The 25,339-nt window shown below is 38.8% G+C and overlaps 2 protein-coding genes across 3 annotated transcripts in view; one reads left to right on the forward strand and one right to left on the reverse strand.

Annotated features, from left to right (window-relative positions):
* Nucleotides 1-4,526: 4,526 nt before the first annotated feature.
* MBD2_1 (Methyl-CpG-binding domain protein 2) lies at nt 4,527-16,778 on the forward strand (the record flags this gene model as incomplete). 2 transcript variants are annotated; one of them, XM_035731540.2, is made up of 7 exons in its annotated part: nt 6,794-7,008; nt 7,079-7,272; nt 7,309-7,454; nt 7,491-7,584; nt 7,995-8,161; nt 9,511-9,606; nt 15,309-16,778. In XM_035731540.2, 7 exons carry the CDS (start codon nt 6,794-6,796, stop codon nt 15,333-15,335), a joined length of 939 nt encoding a protein of 312 aa, XP_035586053.1. In that variant the 3' UTR covers nt 15,336-16,778. The 2 variants fall into 2 exon arrangements, with proteins under 2 accessions (XP_051068799.1, XP_035586053.1); XM_051212874.1 differs by adding an exon at nt 7,629-7,785 and having other exon boundaries at nt 4,527-7,272; nt 7,827-16,778.
* A 3,892-nt stretch (nt 16,779-20,670) lies between these two features.
* Nucleotides 20,671-25,339, reverse strand: part of MS3_00010569 (uncharacterized protein) — a 36,834-nt gene continuing 32,165 nt past the window's right edge. Inside the window, exons 11-12 of the mRNA XM_035731541.2 lie at nt 24,733-24,899; nt 20,671-21,814 (exon numbers count right to left, since the gene is read on the reverse strand). Coding sequence (XP_035586054.1) covers nt 20,979-21,814; nt 24,733-24,899 — 1,003 coding nt within the window. The 3' untranslated portion in view covers nt 20,671-20,978. The remainder of the gene's footprint in view (nt 21,815-24,732; nt 24,900-25,339) is intronic.

Raw genomic sequence — 25,339 nt, forward strand, 5'->3', positions numbered from 1 at the left:
CCTAAGCTTGTTCTTCATCATGTATTGGTAGTTGTTACGATACAGTGAGTTGGTGTAGACGATGATGTGACTTCCACGTAAGATCTTATAGATTAGGCAGTTATATCATGACAAATCTACAATTTTAGGATTAATTCTATTATTAGAGCAGTACTAATATCATAGTAGACCATAACTCCACAAATATCCATCCCAACAACTGCTCGCATATTAACTTAAAATAATGAGGTTAATGTGCATAAAATAAACTTGGCGTCCTTAAAGTTCGTGACACAAACTGATGTGGAGATCGTTATGTCGTAGGAAAACAACACTATTTTTTATTAGTGAACTGTTGATAAGCCTCTCCGAATGTAGTAGAGCCGAGCTTATTACACCCGAATTTCGTTCCTGTTCATTATTGAAGCATGATCAGTTGATCCACTCGCAACTTACGACCCAAAATAATGAAACCAATTCCAAGTTTAGGTACCAAATTTTGCCAGTAATCAACCCAAATATATCGTCCTTCAGGTTTTCGGTTTCCTGACCGAAAGGAGTGTAAAATCAAAGTAACAAACAAACAAGTCCAAAAGTTCATTAAAATAAATGCAACCAAAACAGCGACGATATTATTATTGAATGTTACAGTTCTTAACCCGTCAAATATTGTCAGTTCTTACTGTAATAGAAGTCTATTGCAAAACGAATTTGAGAATCAATTACGAGTTGGCAAATATAGATGAGTTATTCAAGACAATTAAGAGTATGAATTGCTGCATCATGATGTTATGACTAACTTCAGTTCGTGATAAAAACTTCGATCCTAATTCGAAACACCAACTCTTACTATTGGAATAGTTAACATAGGCACTTTATATTTATTCACATTTTGTATGCGAGGTTTTTTAGTAGCTGGTTCCGTGGTAACCTACATAGGCCATTCTAGCTTTTGGACAGACCAATGGACATATTTTTCTCAAAGCACATTCTAACCTTGTCACTTATTGGCTCATTAAACCTGACTCATTTTTGTATTGTACGTGTGTTGATTACTCACCGTATTCATCATGTGTTTGTAACTTATTTTTCGTTTGACTATAAGTATTAAGTCATGCTTCATTAAATTGAGTTGGCTCATGAGTCTTCTGTAGTGATATTGGTCCTTACCACACAATCCTCAAAGCTGAACTTGAAGTAACTGGGAAAATAGATATTTAACATGTAGAAAAGGCCGACAATAGTGAACGCGGGAATATTTAATCAGTCATATGGCATGGCTCAGACTCCTAGATGTGTTCGTTCTGTATTATTTGTCTTTACTCATATTGAATATGATACTTTATCTTTAGCCCAAATGTGTTCTTTACAAACTCCAAACATTATATCGCGGATTGTTACGATACGATTAGTCAAAATAGATAAATATGTACCTTTCCTGTGAGATCTTATAGATTAGGTTTTCACATGATGACAAATCTACAATTTCAGTATTAGATTGTAGGGCCAGTGAAGTTCTACTGAGCCCTAGCCAAATCATCCTGCAGTTAGATCACTGAATATCGAGCAAATCATCGATCCTCGTCAAGGTCAAGGACAACCAACGCGCATCAGTTAATCGTAAGCCATGAACTGGCCCATGTGGCAGTGGTCTTACTTTCAATCAGCCAAATACAGAAAGGATTGTAGGTAAACCCTCTGGTACTGTCCAGTGTTCTAGCCACAGATGGTAGTCAACTAAAAAACGAAATAGCTTGCAATAAATAATAGTGAGGCATATACGTCTCTTTGTGCTAAATAGCTTCTCTCAGGGCCAGAGTGTACCGCTTGTAACGAGGCCACGTTACAACGAAAACCCTCTTCATTAAGAGTGACCATGGACTCTGTTAACGTAGCTGGTAAGCAACATAGCGATAAACACCAACGGATCAACTGGCATATGTGTTCAAAAGAATTACTGGGTTAAAATATAGTAAACTATACAAAGCTTGCCCTCAATGTGAAAAAAACATGTGAACAGTTATCACTATGCCTTGGCGCGCTTATAGGCAGGGTGATAAGCGCGTTCTGACTTATCCAGCAGTTACACTTTATGACGATTGAATCTCTCAGCCAGGTAACAGTAAACTTCAGGAATTGTAGGTACATTACGGACGTTTTTAAGGTCTGGTCAGGGCGAAGAAAGACGCACACTGTCACGCCCAATTCTGTGAAAAGTGAACTATACTTGTAAGATGACAGCTGTGAAATTGAAATAGATACATTCCCAAACTATTGTGGACCGACTGACCAACTTCAGATATCCAACTACGACCTCAATACTGTTCCCCGATCTCCAATGTATCAGAACAAGAACCGTAGATGAAACTGTTTATGGGGTCAGGAGAAGAATAAAAATGGGAACAGGAATAATATTTTACAAACAAATGTATATTTATACAGTTAGGACTACCGTGAATATTGACCAACAGGAAATGACACGTGAAATAAATATTGACCAATAAGAAAATGTTACGCGAAATAAATAATGACCAATAGGAAAATGACACCATTTCACGCTAAAGGATAGCATTAGACTTACCAGGATAATTTTTAGGATATTTTTCTGAATATCCCAACAAATAGCATCGAGAGTATAAACACACTCGATTTTCTTGTCTACAGAGTTAACAGTGTAAAATCAAGATGAAAAGCGTCTGTATTTGGGGACCTAGTAGGTTCCTTCTCCAGCGTGCATGAAGTTAGTGATACCCACAGAAGTCAGTTTCCGAATAGCCGGATTAGCCAGAGTGAAATAAGTTAAAAGTGAAAAACAAGAGATTCTTGATTCAAATGAGGTTTTGAAGGTTATCAGACACTATGAGATGAAGTTATATTGAGATCCAAACACTAAAAGATATCGTAGTATAGAATAAAATTACTATACAACGAAGAACGAACTTAAATTAATAATTTGCTGAACAATATCTCTCCAAGGCTAACCAGTGAAACGAGTAGCGTATCAGCGGAAATTGACAATACTGTCGTCTGGAATCTCTTTTCATGCAACAATCATAAAAGCAACAAAATTATGGGTCAGAAATGACGAAATACGAAATAACCTTAGAATTATAGGTAAATGTTTCATAGGTTATGAAATCTAAGCTGACTGGTTATCGTAGGAGATGTGCAGTACAATACATACAAAAGTAATCTGGCGTTGGTACTTAGTTGATCGTCTTCAGCTAGGGATGCGCCCATTATGATATATGGCCAATATCAATGTTGAAAACTCGTAAAGCCATCTAGTTTGGGGAATTGCTTACTACTAAAAATGCGTTGCAGCAAGTACATAATAGAGTAGCCAAGTGAGTCATAAAACGAAGGAATGAAGACTGACTTTTATGCCTGTGTGTTTGCTCGTTGGGTTGCAGGAGAATCTACCAACTTGTGTATGACATACTAAGCACTCCAGTTAAACCCTATGTAGACGTTCTGAATATTGCACTAGACAAGGCGACCGTCGTTGAACAGAATATGGAAGAACTAATACTAGAAAAGGGTCATATTATTTTCACTACGGCTTGACCCTATCTGTAGTGCTCTCTCTGAATACATAACAAGGGCGATCTCAGTGGACAGATTGGGGAATTGCCTCGACAACTTCATGCAACCTCACGGCTTATGATCTTTCTTGGGACAGTTTTATTTGATGTCTCGCGACCGGCCATTAGTAGACATATTATCTCTAGTATTAATTATTGTTACTATTGTAGCGGTAAATAGATCCCTAGAATAAATAACTCTGTAGGTCTTCGACATCGGATGCTGACCACATTAGTTTTAATGCACTCGCCTAGCTGAAGGCGCTCGTTCATGCATCCGCACCAGATCACGAGTGGGAACGCCGTGCACAACATCCCCTGCAATCGCTAATCAGAAAAGTTCACACGATCCTCGATATATTGATAGCCCATCAAATATATCTTCAAACCTCTTCGCTTCTGTTTCTTGATTTCACTTGGTGGGTACGATATATAGTGGGACGTGTTACTGGTTAAAGCGTTGTCAACCTCCAAATACCTGTGGCATCTTCACTACTATCACCATCACAATTAGCTCACTGCTACATATTTCAACCCCACAAACCTCTTTTTTATCTGTTATTCTTAAAATCTTACCTGTTTACATTGTATTCACAAATTCTTTGCCTATTGCGACTATTAGCTTCTCTTCATACATGTAATCTTATGATTTTTCATTGTCAACGTGCTAAGTGCTTGTTCTAGAAACCTCATTGACACAGAACAAATGTCCTGATTTGTACTCTAGAAATATTGATTTACGACCATTTATCAAGTTCATTGGCGACTAAATCACCTACACTGGAAGGTATCAACGACCGTAACGTCAATAAGCGAAAACAAATAAACCAACCACTCCAAAATAATTCGTCATAAGGCTTCTGAATTTAGATAGGTCTCCTGGATAAACGTAAAATTCGTAATGAGTTATAAATTCATGGACAGAAAAGTCATGAGTTTGATCAGTTAACAATTAAGAATAGTGGGAATTTCAAACAGACAAGGACATAGTTTTGTTTCTGCTCATTGTGTATTTTTGAAATTACTTATCATTCCTGTGGGCATATACAAATGATGGGCTTATAACAATGTGAAACGCGTTTCTAGTACTGGCAACTCAGCATTTAATAGACAATTTAATGGTCGGTGGAGCTACCATAGTGCATACCTGGTCAATCTCGAGATAGGGTAAATTTTGGGGAAACCGCAATAGAAAACTTTGGGAAACCCCAAAACTTTCCCAGGTCGGGGGAAAATCTCCAAAGTTTTGGGGAAATATCAGGTTTTCATCAATGAATCTTATAACACTGGGGTTTTCTCTCAAATTTCCCTAAACTTTAGGAAGAACTACCATATTTATTACGACTATGTGGAAAACTCCAAACTTTACCCAAATTCTCGTAAAGTAGAGAGGTTGGGTGAAACTTTAATTAGCATGTTAACTACTGTCCAATTTGTAAATCAACGATGTCCTCCAACTCCTGTATTGATTCATCAGATAGAGACATCGGATCGACGACGTTGTGATATTCTTGTTGGAATTGTGCATCAGATGTCGGACACATATCCAGCAAATGTGGAGGGGAGACATGTCCTATTGGTCTATCAACTTTTAGCATTGCGGTCAGTTTCTCGACCACTATTACAGATTTTCACTCATTTGGCTAAACAAGCATATCGAAGCCTGAATTTATATGGTCTTTATATTTTGATGTATCGAATTCAGTTGTATTGCCTGATAGCTCTTTAGATAGCCACCCTCATTCCAAAATCCAATATCAGAAACGTTCTGCTTCAAACTCGTTTCGAAGGCTGTCACACTCAGTCAGTATATTATTGTAAGACAAAACGAGTTGTCACGCTTGGTGCTATAGTATACATGTCATAAGTGATGGTCTCAACCTTTAGTGGAATGGGTTTAACATTGAAGACTTACTAAGTAACCTAAGGACTGCACATATTCTATTATCACATGACCGTTTGGATGGTGTTATCACCTGTTACAGTTACTTAGCTGTCAGTCATCCTGGCCACTGGCAAGTCATAAAAATATCCTCTGTCGATTAGTAAACATGAGACTAAATGACTGACAAAACCGGTTTAATTATTCAACAGTCCAGGGTATGTGTAGGAATTCGAAAACGAACCTCTACAATGAGTGTGACACATAATGTTTGGGGTACATTACACCTATTTAGAGGTTAAAATCACACAATCGATTAGCGACTTCTTTTAAAAGGATATTAAAGATTTCTCAGTTTAGCTTGTTTTTACCAACATTTTTATTAATGATTGTGTCAGTATCTCGGAGACTAAGCAGTCTATACTCGACGACTGGACCGACTTTTTGCAAATGGAAATGTCTACCTGTGTAGGAGGGTGTTATTCATACATTAAAGCGCACGAACTAATCTTAAATTCCTCGGGTTGTGTTGCACGATCTGACCAGGCTGGTTAAATATGGTCGAGTTAGCTTTCGGATGTTAAAAGATTTATTGATTATTAAGGATGCTAGATTCTCGGCTTGCACAAACTACCTGTTTGTCTGATTTAAAACAGGCCAGTGGTGTTTCCTTAAGAAATGTTTATCGTAATATCTATTGTTAAAAATATCCAGTCAATGTAGCTTTAAGTGTTTTTAAAAGCGTGAGGGCGATTGGCACTTTCTGGTTTCCTACACCGTGAAAGGATACGTCTTAACGTACCTAATAAGGAAACTGAGTTAATGGTGGTCTTAGTGACCCAAGGGAGAAACTATGACCCTAAGGAACAGTTGCTTGGGGCCGGTCATACAGCTATTTTATACGTAGTCTTATATGCGTTAGCTTCGTACTTTTAGAACCTTATCTCCAGCGGAAGTCTATGAGATAAATTGAGGTGTAGTATTCTTATGGCTACCTTTTCTAACTTTCTGTTGTGCAAAAGAGTATCGCTACAGATAGTGGTTGTCTGTAAAAAACACACTACTATTATCATACTCCAGTGCAATCTGTAGTACAATTTCGTCTTAAGTTTCTCCTTTTATTCTAGCCACTTTCCAGCTTAGCCTCTTCGTTACTATTTCCCTTTATTTATTTATTTGAACACATAAATATTGGTACAAGGAGGCACCAAATATATATGCGCCACACATTTCCATTAGGAATAATCAAAGACATTAACTAGATGGACTTCCTACTTTTTTCTCGTGATTTTTGCATATTTCCTATTTCATCTTTTGAAATTTTCTATTTTTCAGAGTTGTGTAAGTGATGCAGAACCAGTCAGTAAATCAATCGAATAATCATCAAACTAAACGTAGCTCATATGCAAATTACGGTAAACAGCTTCAGAATTCAGTGTCTGGCCAACAACCACACCAACAACAACAGATTTGGCCGTCGTCTTTGCCAACAGGTTGGAGACGTGAAGAATGTATGCGACCTAATGGATTAGGCACTGGGAAGTCAGATGTTTATTATATTAGGTAGTCTATGTATTACTAGCTAATCTCATTGATTTCTATTTCTCTCCCTCCCTCCCATATTATTTGGCAGTCCTCAAAATCAAGTTGTACGAAATAAACAAGAAATGCAAACAATTTTAGGTGATAAATATGATATTGGTCTGTTTGATTGGAGAATGGGTAAATTTGTGATGAGCAACAACAACAGTAATAATAATACTAATAAGTCGAAAAGGCTGGAAGAACCAACTGCAGACACATCAGCATCGTCACCATCAGCTAAAGGTATAAATATTTTGTTAAACTACTTATAATCTTAAGTTCCGCGTGTAGATAATCAGTGTAGTTTACCAATGAGAAGGTGTCCATTCCCGATAACAAATGACGTTAAACCGGTTATTGTACGTTCTCATCCTGAGTGTAAGCGAACAGATGTAAAGAATACCAATCAAGAAACTCCTCATCAGGTAAACATTTCAAAAAAATGATTGGCTTTACTACAGTTATTTTGGGAAAAACGATTAGCTGACCATGTGGCTATTGATCCGGATACTGGCGAATCTTTCAAACCCTTTTTTTTGCCTAAAGGAATACAGAGTAAGTATCACATATGATTCAGTTGTGTATATATTGTTATTTAGTATGTGTGGTGCATTTTGATGTAACTGTGACGTATAATCCTATGGATTTCTTAGTCATGAGGGTAATAAGGGTAATATTATAATAAAACGTTATTCTGGTCGTTATCTTCACCTCCTAATCGGCCACTTGAAGTAGAAGGAGCTCGTTTACCGATAAGTATAAGTATTTCGATCATTGCTCTAGGTCTTTTGCGTTAGTGGTCAAGAGAATGTAATTTTTTTATCAGTGGGTGCTTACTAGTTATAAGCGCGCTTTATGTTCAAATGATCTGTTCAAGCGAGCAATATACAACAGTTTGAATATATAACAGTAAATGTTTACTTTGGAATACATTTATATAAATCACTCTTTTCCTCTTATGCTAGGTGCTGGAGTACCAGGTTATCAACCTGTTCAGTTAGTCCATAGTTTAATTCATGCGTTGTCATCATCATCCTCTAAGATTTCTCCAATTATTGGTCAAGAGCAACAACCTTCAGCTATTGAGAAAAATCCCTGTGTTGTTATTAATCATTTACAACCAATGATTAAGGTACGTTCACCTATTTTATAATAACTATGCACTCTTGCTGTTATCTATCTCCACCAATTTATTTCATAAATCACAATGTCTTGAACTGACTGAAGTTCAAAACGTAAACTAGTAAATTCTAACTCCGTAGTTTAAAGTTTAAGCACTCACCATGACAATTGAACGTCCTGGGTTGCACTTTCGACTGGGTCGTGGATACGCGCTGCTGAGGAGTCCCATACCATACTAGGACAAAACAAGTGCCCAGTGCCTCACTGTTTTCACTAGTCATCCAGGTTCAGTTCGTGATGTAAACCTTAAAATCGAAAACAGCTGATAATCATTCTTGTCAGGTGTCATTACATTGACTATATTTGTTTTATTTGAACGCATAAATATTGGTACAAGAGAGCACCAAATATATATGTGCCACACAAAACAGTGAAAATGAGAAGAGAAAAAAGAAGGTAAGGAGCGTAAAAGAAAAAAAGAAGGACAGTAACGACCAGATTAGTGTAAGGTAGTGTAATAATAATAATAATGGGGGAGACGGAAAGGTACAACCAAAAGAAATCTTTCAGTTGAGGGAGATACAACCACTTTTTATGAAGAAAGTAAAAGGAGGTTACAGCAGGATCGCCACTGACTTATATTCTGAGCCATATCTGATAACGTCTCTAGCCACCGTGTCACACCATCTCTCGGACCCCAACCAGAGAGTCGTGAGGGACCAACAGAAACCTGTTCTGTATAGTTTTCTCTCGTACCCCGACACCATGTCATACACTGACCACCTCTCGGATTACATGTTCACCACATTCCTCGTAAACACTAAATACTTATTTAACCTATAGTTAATCCAATACCGATGATTAATTGATCACAAGAGTCGCTTTATAAGTAATACTAGCTAATATCAGTCACTATCATTTTACATGTGCGCGTGTATATACCGTTTCTAACGTAACAATAATTTTTTCCAAATATTCACCTTTCACCTAAAGAATTTACATTCCTTGCTGTCAAATGGTCTGTTTTTCTCCATTAAATGCCAATTATTTCCTCCCAACAACAGATATCCGAACACGATAAAAACTAGCTAAAAAAATAACTCACATTTTTTTTGGCTCGTTTGTCTTTATATTAGTCTCATTTAACGACTCAATTTTGAAGTTTGCAATCGATAAAGTCTGTGATGATATTTCGCTAATGGTAGCATGTTTGGAATACATTTCTGACCTAAATGCACAAATGTTGTTTCAGAACTAGTCTTTATCATCACAAGATTACATACTACTTATAAGCAATCTTGTCAGTCTGATCTTCTGAATAACCTGGTTTCCTTCGTTTCTAAAAAATCCCTTGACTAGACATTTATTGTAACCGATGACGATATACGTCGACAAGAAGCTCGTGTCAAAGAACTACGAAAAAAACTGGAAATTGCAAGAAAAAAATTACATCCGGTAAGTGGGCTTTTTCTTTGTTCAATGAAAAAATCTGTAAAAGTATAGAAATGAAGCAGTCAGAACTGAGGAAATTACTTTCTAGGAAAGAATGACTCGTCTATCACATCAAATGAACAACAGAAATACTTTTTTATGATGCTCAGATCATTTAAAATTCTTAAGAATTGTTCTTTTTGTGGTGAAACTGTACCATACCGACGACCTGAAATTATTTTAAGAGCGACTTTAAGACCAGTCAATCAGTGAATAGCCGATCAGGGTGCGTCTATCATGAGTTTATTTATTTAAACACATAAACATTGTTACAAGCGGGCTCCAAATATATATGCGACACACAATAACAATAAGGTTGTGAAGAGATAATGTAAAGTGGGTATAATAAAAAATAAGAATAACAATGAACAGAAATTAGTGTGTAAGAGTGAAATAATAACAATGGGAAAAACAGTTCAGTTAGGAAAAATACAACCCGGAAGAATTCCTTCAGTTAAACTAGTTATGTTCATTCTTATGAATAAGGTTACAACAGGATCACCACTGGCTTATATTCTGAGTCATGTCTGATCATGTCTCTAGCCACGGTGTTACACCATCTCTAGGTCCACAACCATGGAGTCGTGAGGGACCAACAGAAACCTGTTCTGTATAGCTTTCTCTCGTACCACGACGCCATGTTATACACTGACCACCTCTCGGCTCTTTTCAACCAGTCCCAGAGTCGGCAAATAATGCACGACGTGGAATTCTCTGGGACGATATTCGTAGAATACGTCCAAGCCACCGAAGTCGATGTTTCAAGATGGTGACACCGATTGGATTATCATCTCTGTGCCCGAACACACGATCCCGAACCTCTGCATTACTAACATGGTGTCGCCACTGGATGTCAGCAATCCTTCGGAGACAACGATGATCGAACACAGAGAATCTCCTAACATCCTCAACTCGGAGAGGCCAGGTTTCACAAGCATAGAGCAGAACTGCTCTCACCGACGCGTTGTAGATCCGACCTTTTACAGCCAGACTAACATCACGAAGGCGCCAAAGATGGCCCAAATTGGCGTAAGCCGCTCTGACTTTCACTTTACGTGAATTGATCTCATCACCAACACTTATGCAGCTACCTAGGTACACGAACTTCTCGACTACTTCTATCTGCTCACTACCCAGATTGAGTGCAAGATCAGGGTCCTGCTAGTCTTGTAAAAGTACTTTCAACTTGAAATTGCAAAGCACATGTCATACATACGAACACTGAATGCCAACTGATTAAGTGCGGATTTTAATGGCTTGGATATCATCGCACAGTAAGACAATGTCATCCGCATACTGAAGGTTGAAAAGGCTTTCTCTAGGCAACAAATCTACACCATCATTAATTACATCCATCAGAGCTGTTTGCAGAATGTCATCGATAGCACAGTTGAAAAAAAGTGAGATTAAGCAACCCTGCCTAATGCCACCGCTTGAATGGGACAGTGGAGAGAATCAATTTTTTAAGGTTTTGAACAATCTACGAAATATGACAGAAGCCAACAATTTGGACGCGATCGGAAATAGACATATCTCCCGATAGTTGTTGCGGAGACGACGTGAACTTTTTTTAAAGATAGGGACAACCATCGACTCATTCCATGATGTTGGGACACTCTAAATACCAGACCTTTGTAAACAACTTAGTCAGTTCCTTAACCAGAATGGCATCTCGGACTGATGTACGTACGTACGAAGTTCTACGCTGTTACTGATTGACTAACCAGAAGGTCGGCACCATCTTTAAAAAGGGTCGGAGTTAAGTCATCTTAGCCTAGTGATTTGTGGCGCATCATCAGTTGGAGTTCCTTGCAAACTCCCGTTTCGTTAGGTAGATCAGTCGTCACCGGCCATGGAGGGCAGGACAGTCTGATCTATGGCGCTGGTGTAGCGGACCACTTTAACCGTTCCTCGGAAAACTGTCCATCATCCAAGTCGTTGGTAAATGTTATTGATTGGCATCCCATCAGCCTCACAGATTGTTTCATTCATACCATACTTCTTGGTTTCATTAGCTCGAATTAGGTAGAAGAGCTTCCTGCTGTTACCAAATACAGCGGCTGCTTTCAACTCATTAGCACGCTCCGACCACCAGGCTTCCCGGTCCTTAAACAAGATTTGCACAATCTTATTACGTAGCAATCTTCGTTTATCTTCAAACTCGCGGTTGGCTGTAGTAGATCGACATGCTTCGTCGAGTTGTAAACAACCTGAAAAAACTCAGTACTTATAAGCGGGACGTTTGGTGAAGCCGCATTCAATTTTACTCACCATTTTCATGGCGTCATGCCATTGCAGCCAATGCTTATCTGTACTTTTCGGTGGGCTGGTAGCTAGTCTTGAACCTAGCTTGGTCTGATATGTAGTAGCAATAAAAGCTAAAACCAATTTGCTAACATCGATCAGTTTAGAACGATGAATTTGTTGACCCATGGGACGTAAAATAAGGTTGGCGTAAACATGGTCATGTATAAAAGTTCAGATAGGAGCACCAGTCTTGTAGACAACCACGCCAGCGGTAGCTGATCGCAATGTGGTAAGTCTGGGTCCAGGCTTGAAATACAGAGCGAGGATACCTGGTAGCACATCGGCGATGACTGTGCTGACAGTTAGTGCTAGCCAGGAACAGGTTGTAATCCGCACAAAGTTGCAGTAGACAGTCACCGTTATCTGACTTGCGTCCAGCAAGTCTCCACTAGCCACCCAAACAACTCGCTATGCCTAAACACCCGACCTGGACATTCAAATCTCCGACTGGCACTACAATAACTGTCGACTTCACTTTCTGTAGAAGGACACTTAACTGGTGGTTAAACTCATCCTTAGTTGCGTCAGGGCTTCAATCTGTCGCGGCGTAGGCAGAGATGACGAAAAGACATTGTTTCTAATCTAACAGCACATAACTGACTGTTAATGGGGATCCAATCGATTAGTGCTGCCTCAGATCTAGCGCTTAGTGCGACACCGACACCAGCAAGACCAGACGAAAATGCCACAGGGTTCCTGGATAAACGCATGTGAAACAAACTTTTTAAAATGGCAAGTGGAGTGGGAATTCGCATTACTTCATTAGAGTGTTGAATACGAGTTTCAGATAGAAAACAAACATCGATGTTGAGGCTTTCGAAAGACATAGCCAACCCTATCTGTTGTCTGATCTGCATTAGCTTGCGAACTTTAAAAGAGGTCAGTTTAAATGGTGTACGTGGTTTCAGAAAGACTGTTTCAGTATTCCTAGTCGGTGGTAGCATTCAATTTCCTATCAGTGAGTGACTTGAGGTCATTTAGATAGAACAGAGTTTTCACCATAGGTGAGCTGCTATATAAGTTGAAAAATAAAATACACAATGAGAATGAAGGGTAGTAGATAAGTGACGTAGTATAAAGGAAGTAAAAACGAATGTTACCAAATGATTGTGAATATGATTTGTCAGAACGATAGTTGAAGCAAGAATATTTTCTCCAGTAGTAATTACCATTGAATTTGTGTGATGGCTGGGATACTGCCCGGGTAACCAAATCAAAGCAGGTGGCTTTCTTGGCGAGCCACACCCCGAACCTTTTACCTAAAGGTCTAATCTACAGGGCTGTGGAGCAACACTAGGAGATGCAGTCCCATGGCAGCCGGTGACCAACAATAGGTTCGTATTCCATTTGTTTCCTCAGGACCCTGGAGCTCATGTGCACCATTGGTTTGGAGTCAGGGTTTTTTAACTCCCGTAGGTGGAACCTCCGTGTCCACCAGCCCTGTTAAAATGCCTGACATTCATTTTTCGTCTTCTCGATTCCGTAAACAACACTACCACCTCATGAAAGCAACGATTAGAACTTTCTTGGCAGTAACGAGACCAATTGAGAGCATTTCGATAGGGAGAGCGAGCTCTTCTCACTCTCGGCCGTAACATGGCATTTGGGGGCTCTTTGAAAGAGTTCTAAAATGCAAAATAAACGATAAAATCACCAAGGATTGAGGCGTAACATGGTTGATGAACGTATTAGAGCTGGCTATCGATAAACTAGGCTAGAAGTCACAGTACTGTAACCCTAAAATCTGGATCCTAGCAATTTATTCCACGAAAAAATCCAGTCTCTTAATAATATGAAGTATAGTCAATATCGTATTTTCCAGCAACAAGTTACCGTCGATTACCCTTTGAATTCCCACTAATAGTTACCCTCAGTTATCTTGATTTTGATTGGTCGCTGATGGCTATAGGTGTAGTATTGTAATTTTACCTTTTTTGTTATAGCGTAGAAGTATTTACGTTAACGACATCAAATGTTCGCTTATTGCTATGTAAATTTTGCACAACATGTAAATTGACCAGTTTTTGTATCAATCTACTGCGTTTATAGTAAACTCATAGAGAAGTAATTTTGTTAGTGGTTGAGTGAATAATCACAATGATAGGCGAGTTGATGAAGTAGAAGAATGTTAAAATAGGCGATCTTCACATGTGATTGTTTTCTTATAATTCCATCATAGTTTCCTCATTTATCAGATACGATCTTGAGACAGCTTGATGTCTGTATGGCTATTGCCTAATGACCAGTAAGAAATGAACTTGACAGAAGAAACTAAAGAACTTAATCCCATTGGTAAAAATTATACTCACCCTTCCAAAATAGAAATTTGTGTCGTTTGGAGAGTATGTTGTAGTTGTACAAGATATGTACGGTAAACTTAATCATACTAAAACATCGATTATTTTTAATAAAACATTCTATTCAAACTCATAGTTATGTTTCTGTCACTTTGATACCTGATTGCAAATAACAGTCTTTAGTTAAATAAATCTAGTTTTCCATATAAATATAATATTCTCTAGAAGAGTAATTGCCACAAAATGTCGACTACACCTATGATCTTTACAACACTTATATGAAAATAATTTATACGGCATTAGTATGTAGTGTTTATTTAGTTTTTATGCATGCTATAGTCTACATGAATAATTTTTCAAGTATTGTTGGTTTTGGGTTTGACTCCGTTCACGGTTCTAGATGAAAATTACTAGTCTTAAAACATGTTATATATAACTGATTTCCATTGCTCACCGACATCTCACCATAAATAACTTAAATTCCCGATATATATTGAATGTACGCTTTGTGTTCACTTTCTTTGTTATTATTATTATTATTATTATTATTAATCAATTAATTAATTATTTACTCACTTATAACTAGTTTCTAGAGGTAGTTTCATGGATTTCCAGTGAGAGCCTGTGACCAATAGGGTCCAGTCATGTTGAGTGTGAGTCAGATATACCCCAATAATAATGGCATTGGAAGGTGGTCATACTAAATCACTAATTGATAAGAGCTGGAAATGTAAACGCCAACTCAGTGGTCTAGATGTTAAGTGCTCTTTGTGATACCTAAAGTCCCTGGGTTCAATCTCTGATGAACTTGCTGATTCTCACCCCTGATGATTCGCATGCTTGAACGAAACAGTCATATAATCGTTCATGGCTTTCAGTGATTGTCAAAGTAGTGTCAATGTGTTTGACAAAAACTGGAAAACTGGTTTTCTTATTTTAGTGAAACGTTTAACATATATTATGTAACTAAGATGTGAAGGTTTTATAATTTTTTGGCCGGTTTATTTCAAATTCTCAAAGTTTGTTTTTCTGTTATACTTTTTTTCTTTTTCATTGTCTCAGCGATATGAAACTGAACGAGAAGGATGAACATGTTTGTGTCTGTTTATCAATCGGCAAACAGTTGTTTCTTTTTTGTTATTATTAATACCTCTATTACTACCCGATTGTATAAACGGTCATAGTACTCCTAATTTCAGTATTGTTGCGTTTTTCTTGTCAGGGTTCTATTTTCACTTTGAGCCTTTTGTACAAAAAGAATAAATGTGTGTTCTGTGTGCATGTGCATAAAGAAAAGTCTCTAATGCAACATAGTTTTCCCAATTGCTATTCTTATGTTATCACTACTTTGGTCAACAATATGGTGGTTAATTTATATTTTTCCGGTTATAAATACGTCGTACTTAACTTCGAATCACACTCTAGTGATGCCACCAATTGTTTGCCTAAACTAAAATAGCTAGAATGTGATTTAAACCAACGACTTAATGTCTGAAAGTTGAACACCTTGACTATTAAACCTGCTCTCTATTTGCCGTGATCATATTTAGTTTTCAAATAGGATCTAGGATATATATATATATATATATATATATATATATATATATATATATCAACAATGTGACAACCGTACATTATCAAGATTGAATTTTTAAATAAAGCTTTTATTCTCCTAAAGGTATTTTACGTGATTCCAGAAACAATAGTGACCAATACAAGGACACATCAATATTATACGTAATTTTTAAAATGATTATGCCATGAACTACTTGCCGCTCATTAATTAAACGGAAAAATGCTAGTAATTTCACACATTGAATACTAATGAACGGATGCACTAAACATTCATGGATATGTAACTTATCCCATCCAATTTATTCCACATCCTTTATATTAATATCAAAATTCGGAAAGTTTAAGGAAGGTTCTTAAATGTGATGAGATCCATTGAGGTGAAATAAGAATAATTAACTTAACCTGAGATCGTTGGTCCCATGTAATTTAACTTCGCAGCTTAAGACGTTGCCACTAAGTTATTTAGGCTGTGATTGACCTGTTAGACGGATATATTTACATTGATTGGTTCATGAGCAGTGACATGTGTCATGTATGTATAGTCTCTTAACGACGATCGAAGCTGAGTGACGTGGGATCTAAACTGTCACAGAAAACCAGTTCCCTGCAGACTACATATGCACGCTTCTGACGTGTCGCGAGTAGTACGAAACATACGCCCACGATTTCTCGTTCACTACCTCCAACATCTCAACATAGTTCACGCTATACCTCTCACATTGTAACGTAATCTATAGGATCCAATTGACACTAAAGACAGTCAGTCAGTAACAACGTAGAACTTCATACGTACGTACATCAGTTCGAGTTGCCACACCACATTAGCACAGAGATGCAGTGGTCGATTCAAATCCCGTAGTGGTAGAGGTAATAAGAGTACAAGCAGTAATCGGGAAGATTAGTGTTTGGAGATGTTATTTAAAGAGTATAATACAGTGAAATAAATTTGGAAAGAGAAAAAAAAGAGACAAGGAGGAATAAGGAGATCAAAATTTGGGAGAACACAAAAGTGTATGCACCTGCGCCATTGCAAATGATTTTGAGCCATGTCATTCAAGGTCTCTAACCATCGGTTGCTACCATCTCGCGGTCCCCAACCAGGTAGTCTACACCTACCAACATGCCTCAGTCCACTTGTCAGTGACTTCATGGACTTGTGCCATGTTTTGGTCTGGCCGCCTCTAGCTTTCTTCCAACCTACTCCTATACCACTGAACATCGCACGTCGAGGCAGTCGGTCGTTGGGCATACGTAACACGTGTCCCAGCCATCTCAACTGGTGAAGTTTCACTACGTCATCAATTGACTTGCCATCCTTACCTAGTATCCGTTTCCTAACAACTGCATTACTTACTCGATGGTCCCATGATATACGAGCAATGTTTCGAAGACACCTATGATCGAATACTAGTAACCTACGGATATCCTCTACTCTTACCGGCCATGTTTCACTGCCATAAAGTAGGACGGAACGAACTGCTGCTCAGTAAACCCGTCCTTTGGTTGATAGACGGATATTTCGCCTACGCCATAAATGACGCAGGTTGGCAAAAGCTAGTTGAGCCTTCTGTATCCGTGCTGAGATTTCGTCACACACCAGACCACAAGGGCTGATGAGATTTCCAAGATAAATGAAGCGGTCGACACGCTCAATTACTTCACTCTCTATCATTAGTTCGGGTGTCGATGTAACCCAATCCTGAAGCAACATTTTGCATTTCGAGGGAGAGAATCGCATCCCGAACATGCTTGCATTGTTGCTTAGAGTGGTCAGAAGACTCTGCATTTTGTCAGCGTCTTCGCCAAATAAAACTATGTCATCGGCATATTCTAAGTCAACAAGTGAACCTCCCGGTAGAAGTTCAACCCCTGGAAATTTAGATGAGGAGAGTGTTATCTCTAAAAGTACGTCGACCACAAAGTTGAACAAGAATGGGGAGAGTGGACAGCCCTGACGAACACCACTTGAGGTAATCAATTCTGATGACAGTTCGCCATAAGCTCTCACTCTACCAGTTGTGTTCGAGTAGAGAGGCTTTATAAGGTTAATGTAGTTCTTTGGTACTCCTTACAGTGGCAAAAACTGCCATAGAACCTTACGATCAACAGAGTCAAATGCCGCCTTAAGGTCGAGAGATACTACCATTGTGGGGCGTCTGAATGTGTGTCTGTGTTCTAGAACCTGACGTAGTGTGAATATCTGGTCTATACAACCACGTCCATGTCGAAAACCAGCCTGATTTTCTCTAGTCTGCTCTTCACGAGCTTTGATTAGGCGTCGAAGTATTATTAAAGCTAATATTTTAGACACTATATTAGTCAAACTGATTCCTCTGTGATTGTCACAAGAGGACTTTTGTCCTTTCTTATAGACTGGCACAATCAGTGATTGAGACCAGTCAGATGGGATTACGTCCAGTTCCCAAATTCTACCTAAGACCTCAGTTAATCTCACTGCTAATACTGGACCACCATCCTTAAAAATCTCAGGAGTAAACCTGTCAGGGCCTGGTGCTCTCCCTCGTTTCAGATTTCCTATGGCTTTTTCAAATTCGTAAAGAGACGGAGGACCTACATTAACTTGCCATTCAGGTTGACTAGAGATCGTGGGAAACCGAAGTGTGGCTGAAGGCCAGTTGAACTGATCCCTGAAGTGTTCTTTCCATCGATCCAATCTCCTGAATTGAGAATGTATAATATGTCCATTTTTCTCTGAGATTGTTTCGCTAACAGTCGGGTTCCAAATACCGGTTTCCTTAACAAGTCTGAACAATTGTCTGCTATTACCTATTGCCGCTGCCTTTTCCATCTCTCTTGCTTTCGCTACCCACCACTGTTCACGATCATTGCGTAGACTTCTTGTCAGCTTGCGCTTAAGCTGACTCCGCTCTTCATTATGTTCTGGGCCAGGTGGAATGAGTTTTCGAGCATCTATCAGTGCGATAGATGCTGCTGAGATCCAGTGTTGCTCTCTAACCTTCTGGTTTACCTTACTAGCAGATATCACTGCTGTTTCCACAGCTTTTCGGATATCATTCCATGCTGCATCGGGGTGGACATCACATACATGGCGCAAGCAAATACGCGCTCGCACTAGAGCATGATCTGAACCTAGGCATGTGCTCCAGAATGAGCGACAGTCTTCTACCGAGCCCCTCCATCGGTGGCTGATAGCGATGTGATCTTTTTGGGTCCAACGTTGGGACGAATTAGGGGGTCGCCATGTTAAAAGATGTTTTTTCTTATGCTTAAAGTTAGTATTTGCAAGGAACAGGCGGTTATCTGAGCATAGCTGCAACAGACGGTCGCCATTATCTGTTCTTTGAGCCACGACACCATAAGATCCACCTAGGTGTCTTTCCCTATCGCTTAGTTTACCTACTTGAGCATTAAAGTCACCGGCCACTATTACTACATCCGAGCGCTTAGCTTTTCGGAGAAGGTCCTAAAGCTTTCTGTAAAACTCATCTTTTACATCATCTGAGCTGCAGTCAGTGGGAGAATAGGCAGAGACGAAGAAGAGGCAACGTCGAGTGTCCCTATCTTTCCGGATTCTTACTGTTCCGTTCAGTCGGACAGCGCACAAACGACTGTCTACTGGGATCCACTCTAAGAGAGCTAGTTCTGCCCTAGGACTCAATGCTATACCTACGCCGGCGAGGCCACGGGAAGCAGAATCAGGGCTTTCAGATACACGAAGCGTAAATCGAGTCGGTTCTTTATTTTGGCATGGTGAGGTCAGATGAATGACGCTACTCGGATCTTGTATGCGCGTTTCGGAGACGCAGCACACATCGATGGCGCGAGATTCTAAAGTCCTAGCTAAGGAAGCCTGTTGTCCTATTTAGCAAAGTGTTCGGACGTTAAAAGCTCCTACGTGTAGTTTAGAGCGTGGTTTCGGGAGACCAGGAATAGCGTTCTACGTACTCGAATCGTTTGCCCTAGCGGTTCGAGGTGATAAAGAGACGTGAGGAGGGTTAGTCATGGAGATAAGAGAGTTATTAGGAGGTGTGGGGTGGATTCGAATGTGACCAACTTGGTCTCGTGTGCTGTTACGGGTATGAGGACTGATATCACTTCCCGGCTGCCCACACAGTGGAAGGGTATTTCTTGAGGAACCTGAAAAGGAAATTGGATTAGTGTTGGCCCTAACGATCTGGGAGCGTGACTGCAGAGCCCAAAGGACAACTTGAGGCCGGTCGCGCACGGCCATATCGTGGGAGTTTTTTATTGTATTATCTCCGTTCTTTAAACGGCCTTATTGCCGGAGACGGAAATCCGCGAGGTAAGGTGAGGTGTGACATTTTTAGGGTCGACCTTAGCTAACCCCACCCCTTCTTGTGGGAAGGCAGCATCGCCGCAGATGCTGGTTGTCCGAGGGAAACACCTTACTGCTGTCACACCCCTCTACAGTCAGCAGTACGACTTCGCCCTCAGACCTTGGGTTGCTGCTTTTAGTCTTACCGTTTTCCAATCGACCTGCCTGGCATGGTAGAACCTACAGTAACATACGTTCCAGCCAATATAGCTCGGTTGGGTCATCACGATAGGCAAGCCCGGCCACCGCGCCAAGGTAGCAGCTTCGATCGGGAATTGACACTAAAAAGGGTACAACATTAGTTACAATTCGACAATCAATCAGTTGTATGCTGTTATATTCCTTTCTTAGAGAGGATGGCTTATATATATAAATACATACGTTAGGACGATGGAATTAATAACGATTCACTGAACTGGTTGTGGTTCCAAAGATCATAGTCGGTTAATAGAAACAACTCTAGCGCTGGTATACATCATTGTACTTTGATTTGCAAGATAGCAGGTAAATTTTTTATAACACAACATGAAATTAATATTCCAGTTATCTTTTCTTAACAAAAACATTAATACATACTCCTGAAAGAAATAAGACAATTCCATATTTTGAGAGGCGGAGAACAGTATCAACATTTTGATAAATACACAATAAAAAATAAACAGAAGTCAACCATATTAGAATAGAGAACATTAACCACCCTTTAAAGTACCACTCAATTTCTTTTTGGACATTAAACCGAACATGCGAGTTTAACTTAACAGATAAAAAATGACGATAGAAATGCACCAGTCAGGCTTAATCAAAATTACCATATACAGTTTAATTTATAAATTTTAACATTAAACATCTGTAACATATGGATTGTAATCATAATTATTATTATGTATATCTGTAGTCGGAAGGGCAATACTATTATTTTTCATCGTGTGTCTTGTGTACAATAATCGATCAGATGATTTCGATTCTTTCCGATTCATTACAACATCATGATCATCTCCATGTAATAATCTATTTTTATCATGTTTGTGTTTTATTTGTCTTTGACTGTGTAATTTTGAAGTTCTCATTGACGATCCCAACGTCGGTGAGGATGATGAGGATGATATCAATGACAATGATGCATTCGAAGAACCAGATGCGGATTTTACACGGTTTGATGGTACTGGGGGAGGTAGTGGATGTTTATTAGTATTATTCTGTTTAGTTGATAATCTGTTAGGAAATTTCTCTTCAGAATATAATGATATGTGGTAGCTTGTACATGATGTTGTTGAATTAGACAAACTCAATTGTTTTTGTCTAATCTGATCATTGGATTTAAGATAAGCGAAAGAACTTATTCTCGGTAGTTTTGGTGGTGGTTTTAATGTTGGTCTTATTGTTAACGGTTGTAAGATTGATGTTGTCGTTGTTGTTGGCGGTTGAGTCCAAGGAATAGTTGACATTTTGGTTGAATAAACATTACGATTAGAAAATGAATCTTTCAATAATGAATGAAATTCACTACCCGGTGTACTATGACGTATACTTGATTTAAATTGTTTTGGTTGTGGACGTTTCATCAGTAACACAATAATTATGATTAAACTAATCAACGCAACACTGAGAAGACAACCTAATACCAGTGTAGTCAATCGTACATTAATTAAAGGATAGTAGTAAATTGGTGGAGATGCTAATATTGCCAAGTTGGGGAGGGCGATGTAGAGAAATGGTTAGAAAATTGACAGAAAAAAAATTATATCAATCAATAAAATAATATAATTTGCGGATTGCAAACGCTACAAACCGAACGGTGATCAAGTTGAGACGGATATAATCTACAAATTAAACCAATCTCTACAAAACCCCTTCGACTAATATCGTAATTTTAAAGTTTAAATCACAAAATGATCTTAGACCGCCATTGAAAACCTGGAAGCACTGGATGGCCATCCGATCCTAGTGTGAGACTCGTCAGTGGTGCGCATCCACAAACCCATACGTGGGAATCTGAACCAAGACCTCTGGCCATGCGTCAAAATGCTTAATCTCTAGACCGCAGAACCAGGATTTAACGGTGTTAATGTCTAACCTCAAGCAATTCACGATCGTAATTGTTACTTATTGATAATTACTCATATGATTATGTAGGTGTAGTCACTTGCGATATTGATAACTGTCCTAAGTTGGAGGGATATGATGTAATGTGATGGAAAGGCGATATACTTGTCAAATGAGATAATGAAGTGATGAATCTTTACCAACTCAGATGTTTAGGATATGTATTGCATATGATCAACAGTTTTTACATTTACAGTCCTGTCTATCCGCTTTGGCATTAAAATATGATTTTAAATGTGTAGGATTATTCTGAAAATGAGCTGTGTAAATCTATTATAAGCGCCTCTTTATTTATATTAGTTGTGATCTACTATTCAGTTTATTCTAACGGCTTTGTATGAGTATTAAATTTATGGGATGTGGCTAACAATAGTATCCACTGTACCTGTTTCATCCAATTTGGGATTCGTCAGTTGGACGTACCTGGATCTCAGAATGAATTTCATCTCTGAGATATACATACAATCGACTGGTGAGTCTTAAATAAGACGAAATACGCATCCTGAATTCCACTACTACCACATTACATTCATTCTAAGACTAACTTATGTCATAATCATTGTATCAAGGCAATCTGCTTAGGATTTCCAATTAACTTACATACGCCTGTTACTCCTCGTGAAGGAGCATAGGCCGCTCACCAGCATTCCCCATCCAATCCTGTCCTGGGCAATCGTTTCTAGCTCCGTCCAGTTGTAATTCATCGTTTTCATATCTGCTTCTATTATCCGACGCAATGTGTCCTTTGGCCTTCCTCTTTTCCGCTTCCCTTCAGAATTCCAAGTTACTAGGGCTTGCCTCGTGATGCAGTTTGACGATTTGCGTAATGTATGTCCTATCCGTTTCCATCGTCTTTTCCTAATTTCTTCTTCAGCTGGAAGTTGGTTTGTTCTCTCCCACAGAAGGCTATTGCTGATAGTATTCGGCCAATGGATGTTGAGTATCTTGCGTAGACAGCTATTTATAAATAATTGTACTTTCTTGATTGTGGTTGTTATAGTTCTCCAAGTTTCAGCTCCATACAGTAGAACTGCCTTGACGTTCGTATTGAAGATTCTGACTTTGATATTGGTTTAAAGTTGTTTTGAGTTCCATATGTTCTTCAAGTGTAGGAATGCTGTTCTTGTTTTGCCAATCCTCGCCTTTACGTCTGCATCTGATCCTCCTTGTTCATCGATGATGCTTCCCAGGTATGTGAAGGATTCTACATCTTCCAGAGTTTCGCCATCAAGAGTCATTGGATTGCTGTTCTCCGCTTTGAATTTGAGGACCTTAGTTTTCCCTTTGTGTATGCTGAGGCCTACTGATGCAGAGACTGCTGCTACACTAGCTGTCTTCATCTGCATCTGTTCGTGTGTACGTGATAGGACGGCTAGGTCATCTGCGAAGTCCAAATCGTCTAATTGATTCTGAGCTGTCCATTGTATTCCGTGTTTTCCTTCAGATGTCGAGGTCTTCATAATCCAGTCGACCACCAGAAGAAAGAGGAAGGGAGAGAGTAGACAGTCTTGTCTAACTCCGGTCCTTACTTGGAATGCATCTGTCAGCTGTCCTCTATCCACGACTTTGCACTGTAGTTCATCATATGAGTTCCACCTGCAGCTCTCCCAGAGTTACTGCCGGTCCCAACCCAAGGGTTGGGCATGGAGTTAGCGACCCCATCCAGTAGAAAACTAACTCGCTAAAAAAACGCTAACTAGAAAGATATACCAATTAAGACTAACCAAAATTCAGTCAAAATATCAACAACTGGATAATCCAAACCATTACGAATGAAATTAAGCTTTATGCGCTGTTATCATTCTGACGAGAGTTGATTAACCAACATTTCATAAAAATCATGTACTGTTTTAAGCTAATATTACCAATGAATTCCTCTTTAAGTGATTAGATGTTATGTAATTGAGCTTGTTTAACATGTATTTTCGTGTTTTAGTCAACTTTATTCTTTGATATTAGCTTCTTCGTATCCCTTACTAAGTGAAGAAATCATACAAATGAGTCGTTATTGGAATTGTGATGTAACAGTTACGTGCTGATATGTTGAGCGAGCATATACATCAGATGCTTGTGAACATATGACATCTAAAAAGCAAATGGTGAGAAATTGTGAAAGAGATACTCTTTCCAATAAAGCCTACCCAAGGTCTACGCTTATTTATCTCGTTCAGAAGGACAATCGTTTGTGTACTTATGATTTGGATACGTTGAAACGTGATTTGGTAATTAAACCTTCCCATTCATATGACGTACATATATTGGCTAAATCGGACTGTCAGTAGCGACATGAGTTAACCTCAGGACTCAAAGGACCTTGTTTTCGTCTTTGGTGAATTTGTGAGCCCAGACGTGATGAACTAACGATATATTTTAGTCTGAATACTCGTGAATTTTTTAAACCTGCTCTTTTATTGATTACCATTGTTCGTCAGAGAAAGTCTTTGGCTGAGGACTCCTTTATAATGCGCGCAAAAAATGTTCAGAAACTACCTGGTACAGGTTCGGCTAATTCTTCAAAACGATATCGCCAAAATGCCATATCTGAAGATCTATAATGATATTTAATTGAACTATTCAATTCAATGTGAAGATAAGCTTCTTCCGGTTGTTTAAAATTTGGCCATTTAATATTTTTCACATTCTGTGGAGTTGGATTTCTAAAAGTTTAAGATGATAATTATTATTACTGATATAATAAAAATTGGTAATAAATGAAGTATCATAAATACTTAAATAGTACGTACAGTTAGTTTTCTCTTTGGAATCATTTTATGCTAGTTTGCATTTCCCAGTTTTACATATCCCAATTATTGACTGAGTTGATATTCCCTATGGGATATGAACCAGAGTCGCCATTTCCACAGCCAGATATGTCGGTACAGAACTATTCGAGTTGTGACTGACCTGTAGGTCATAAATGTTTACACTAACCGACCATAATAGTTACTATTGTCCTGGGTTGTATATTTACTAGTACTGGTAGAATTCTGTCTGACGACGTTGCAATGCGGGCTTCATTTTAAGTGACTCGATTCCATGATGAATTATTTTTGGCTGTTAAGTAAGTAGAGGCAATCATCAACAGCCCCCGGATCCG

The sequence above is a fragment of the Schistosoma haematobium genome, chromosome 3 (genome assembly GCF_000699445.3).
Source record: "Schistosoma haematobium chromosome 3, whole genome shotgun sequence".
Taxonomy (NCBI): domain Eukaryota; kingdom Metazoa; phylum Platyhelminthes; class Trematoda; order Strigeidida; family Schistosomatidae; genus Schistosoma; species Schistosoma haematobium.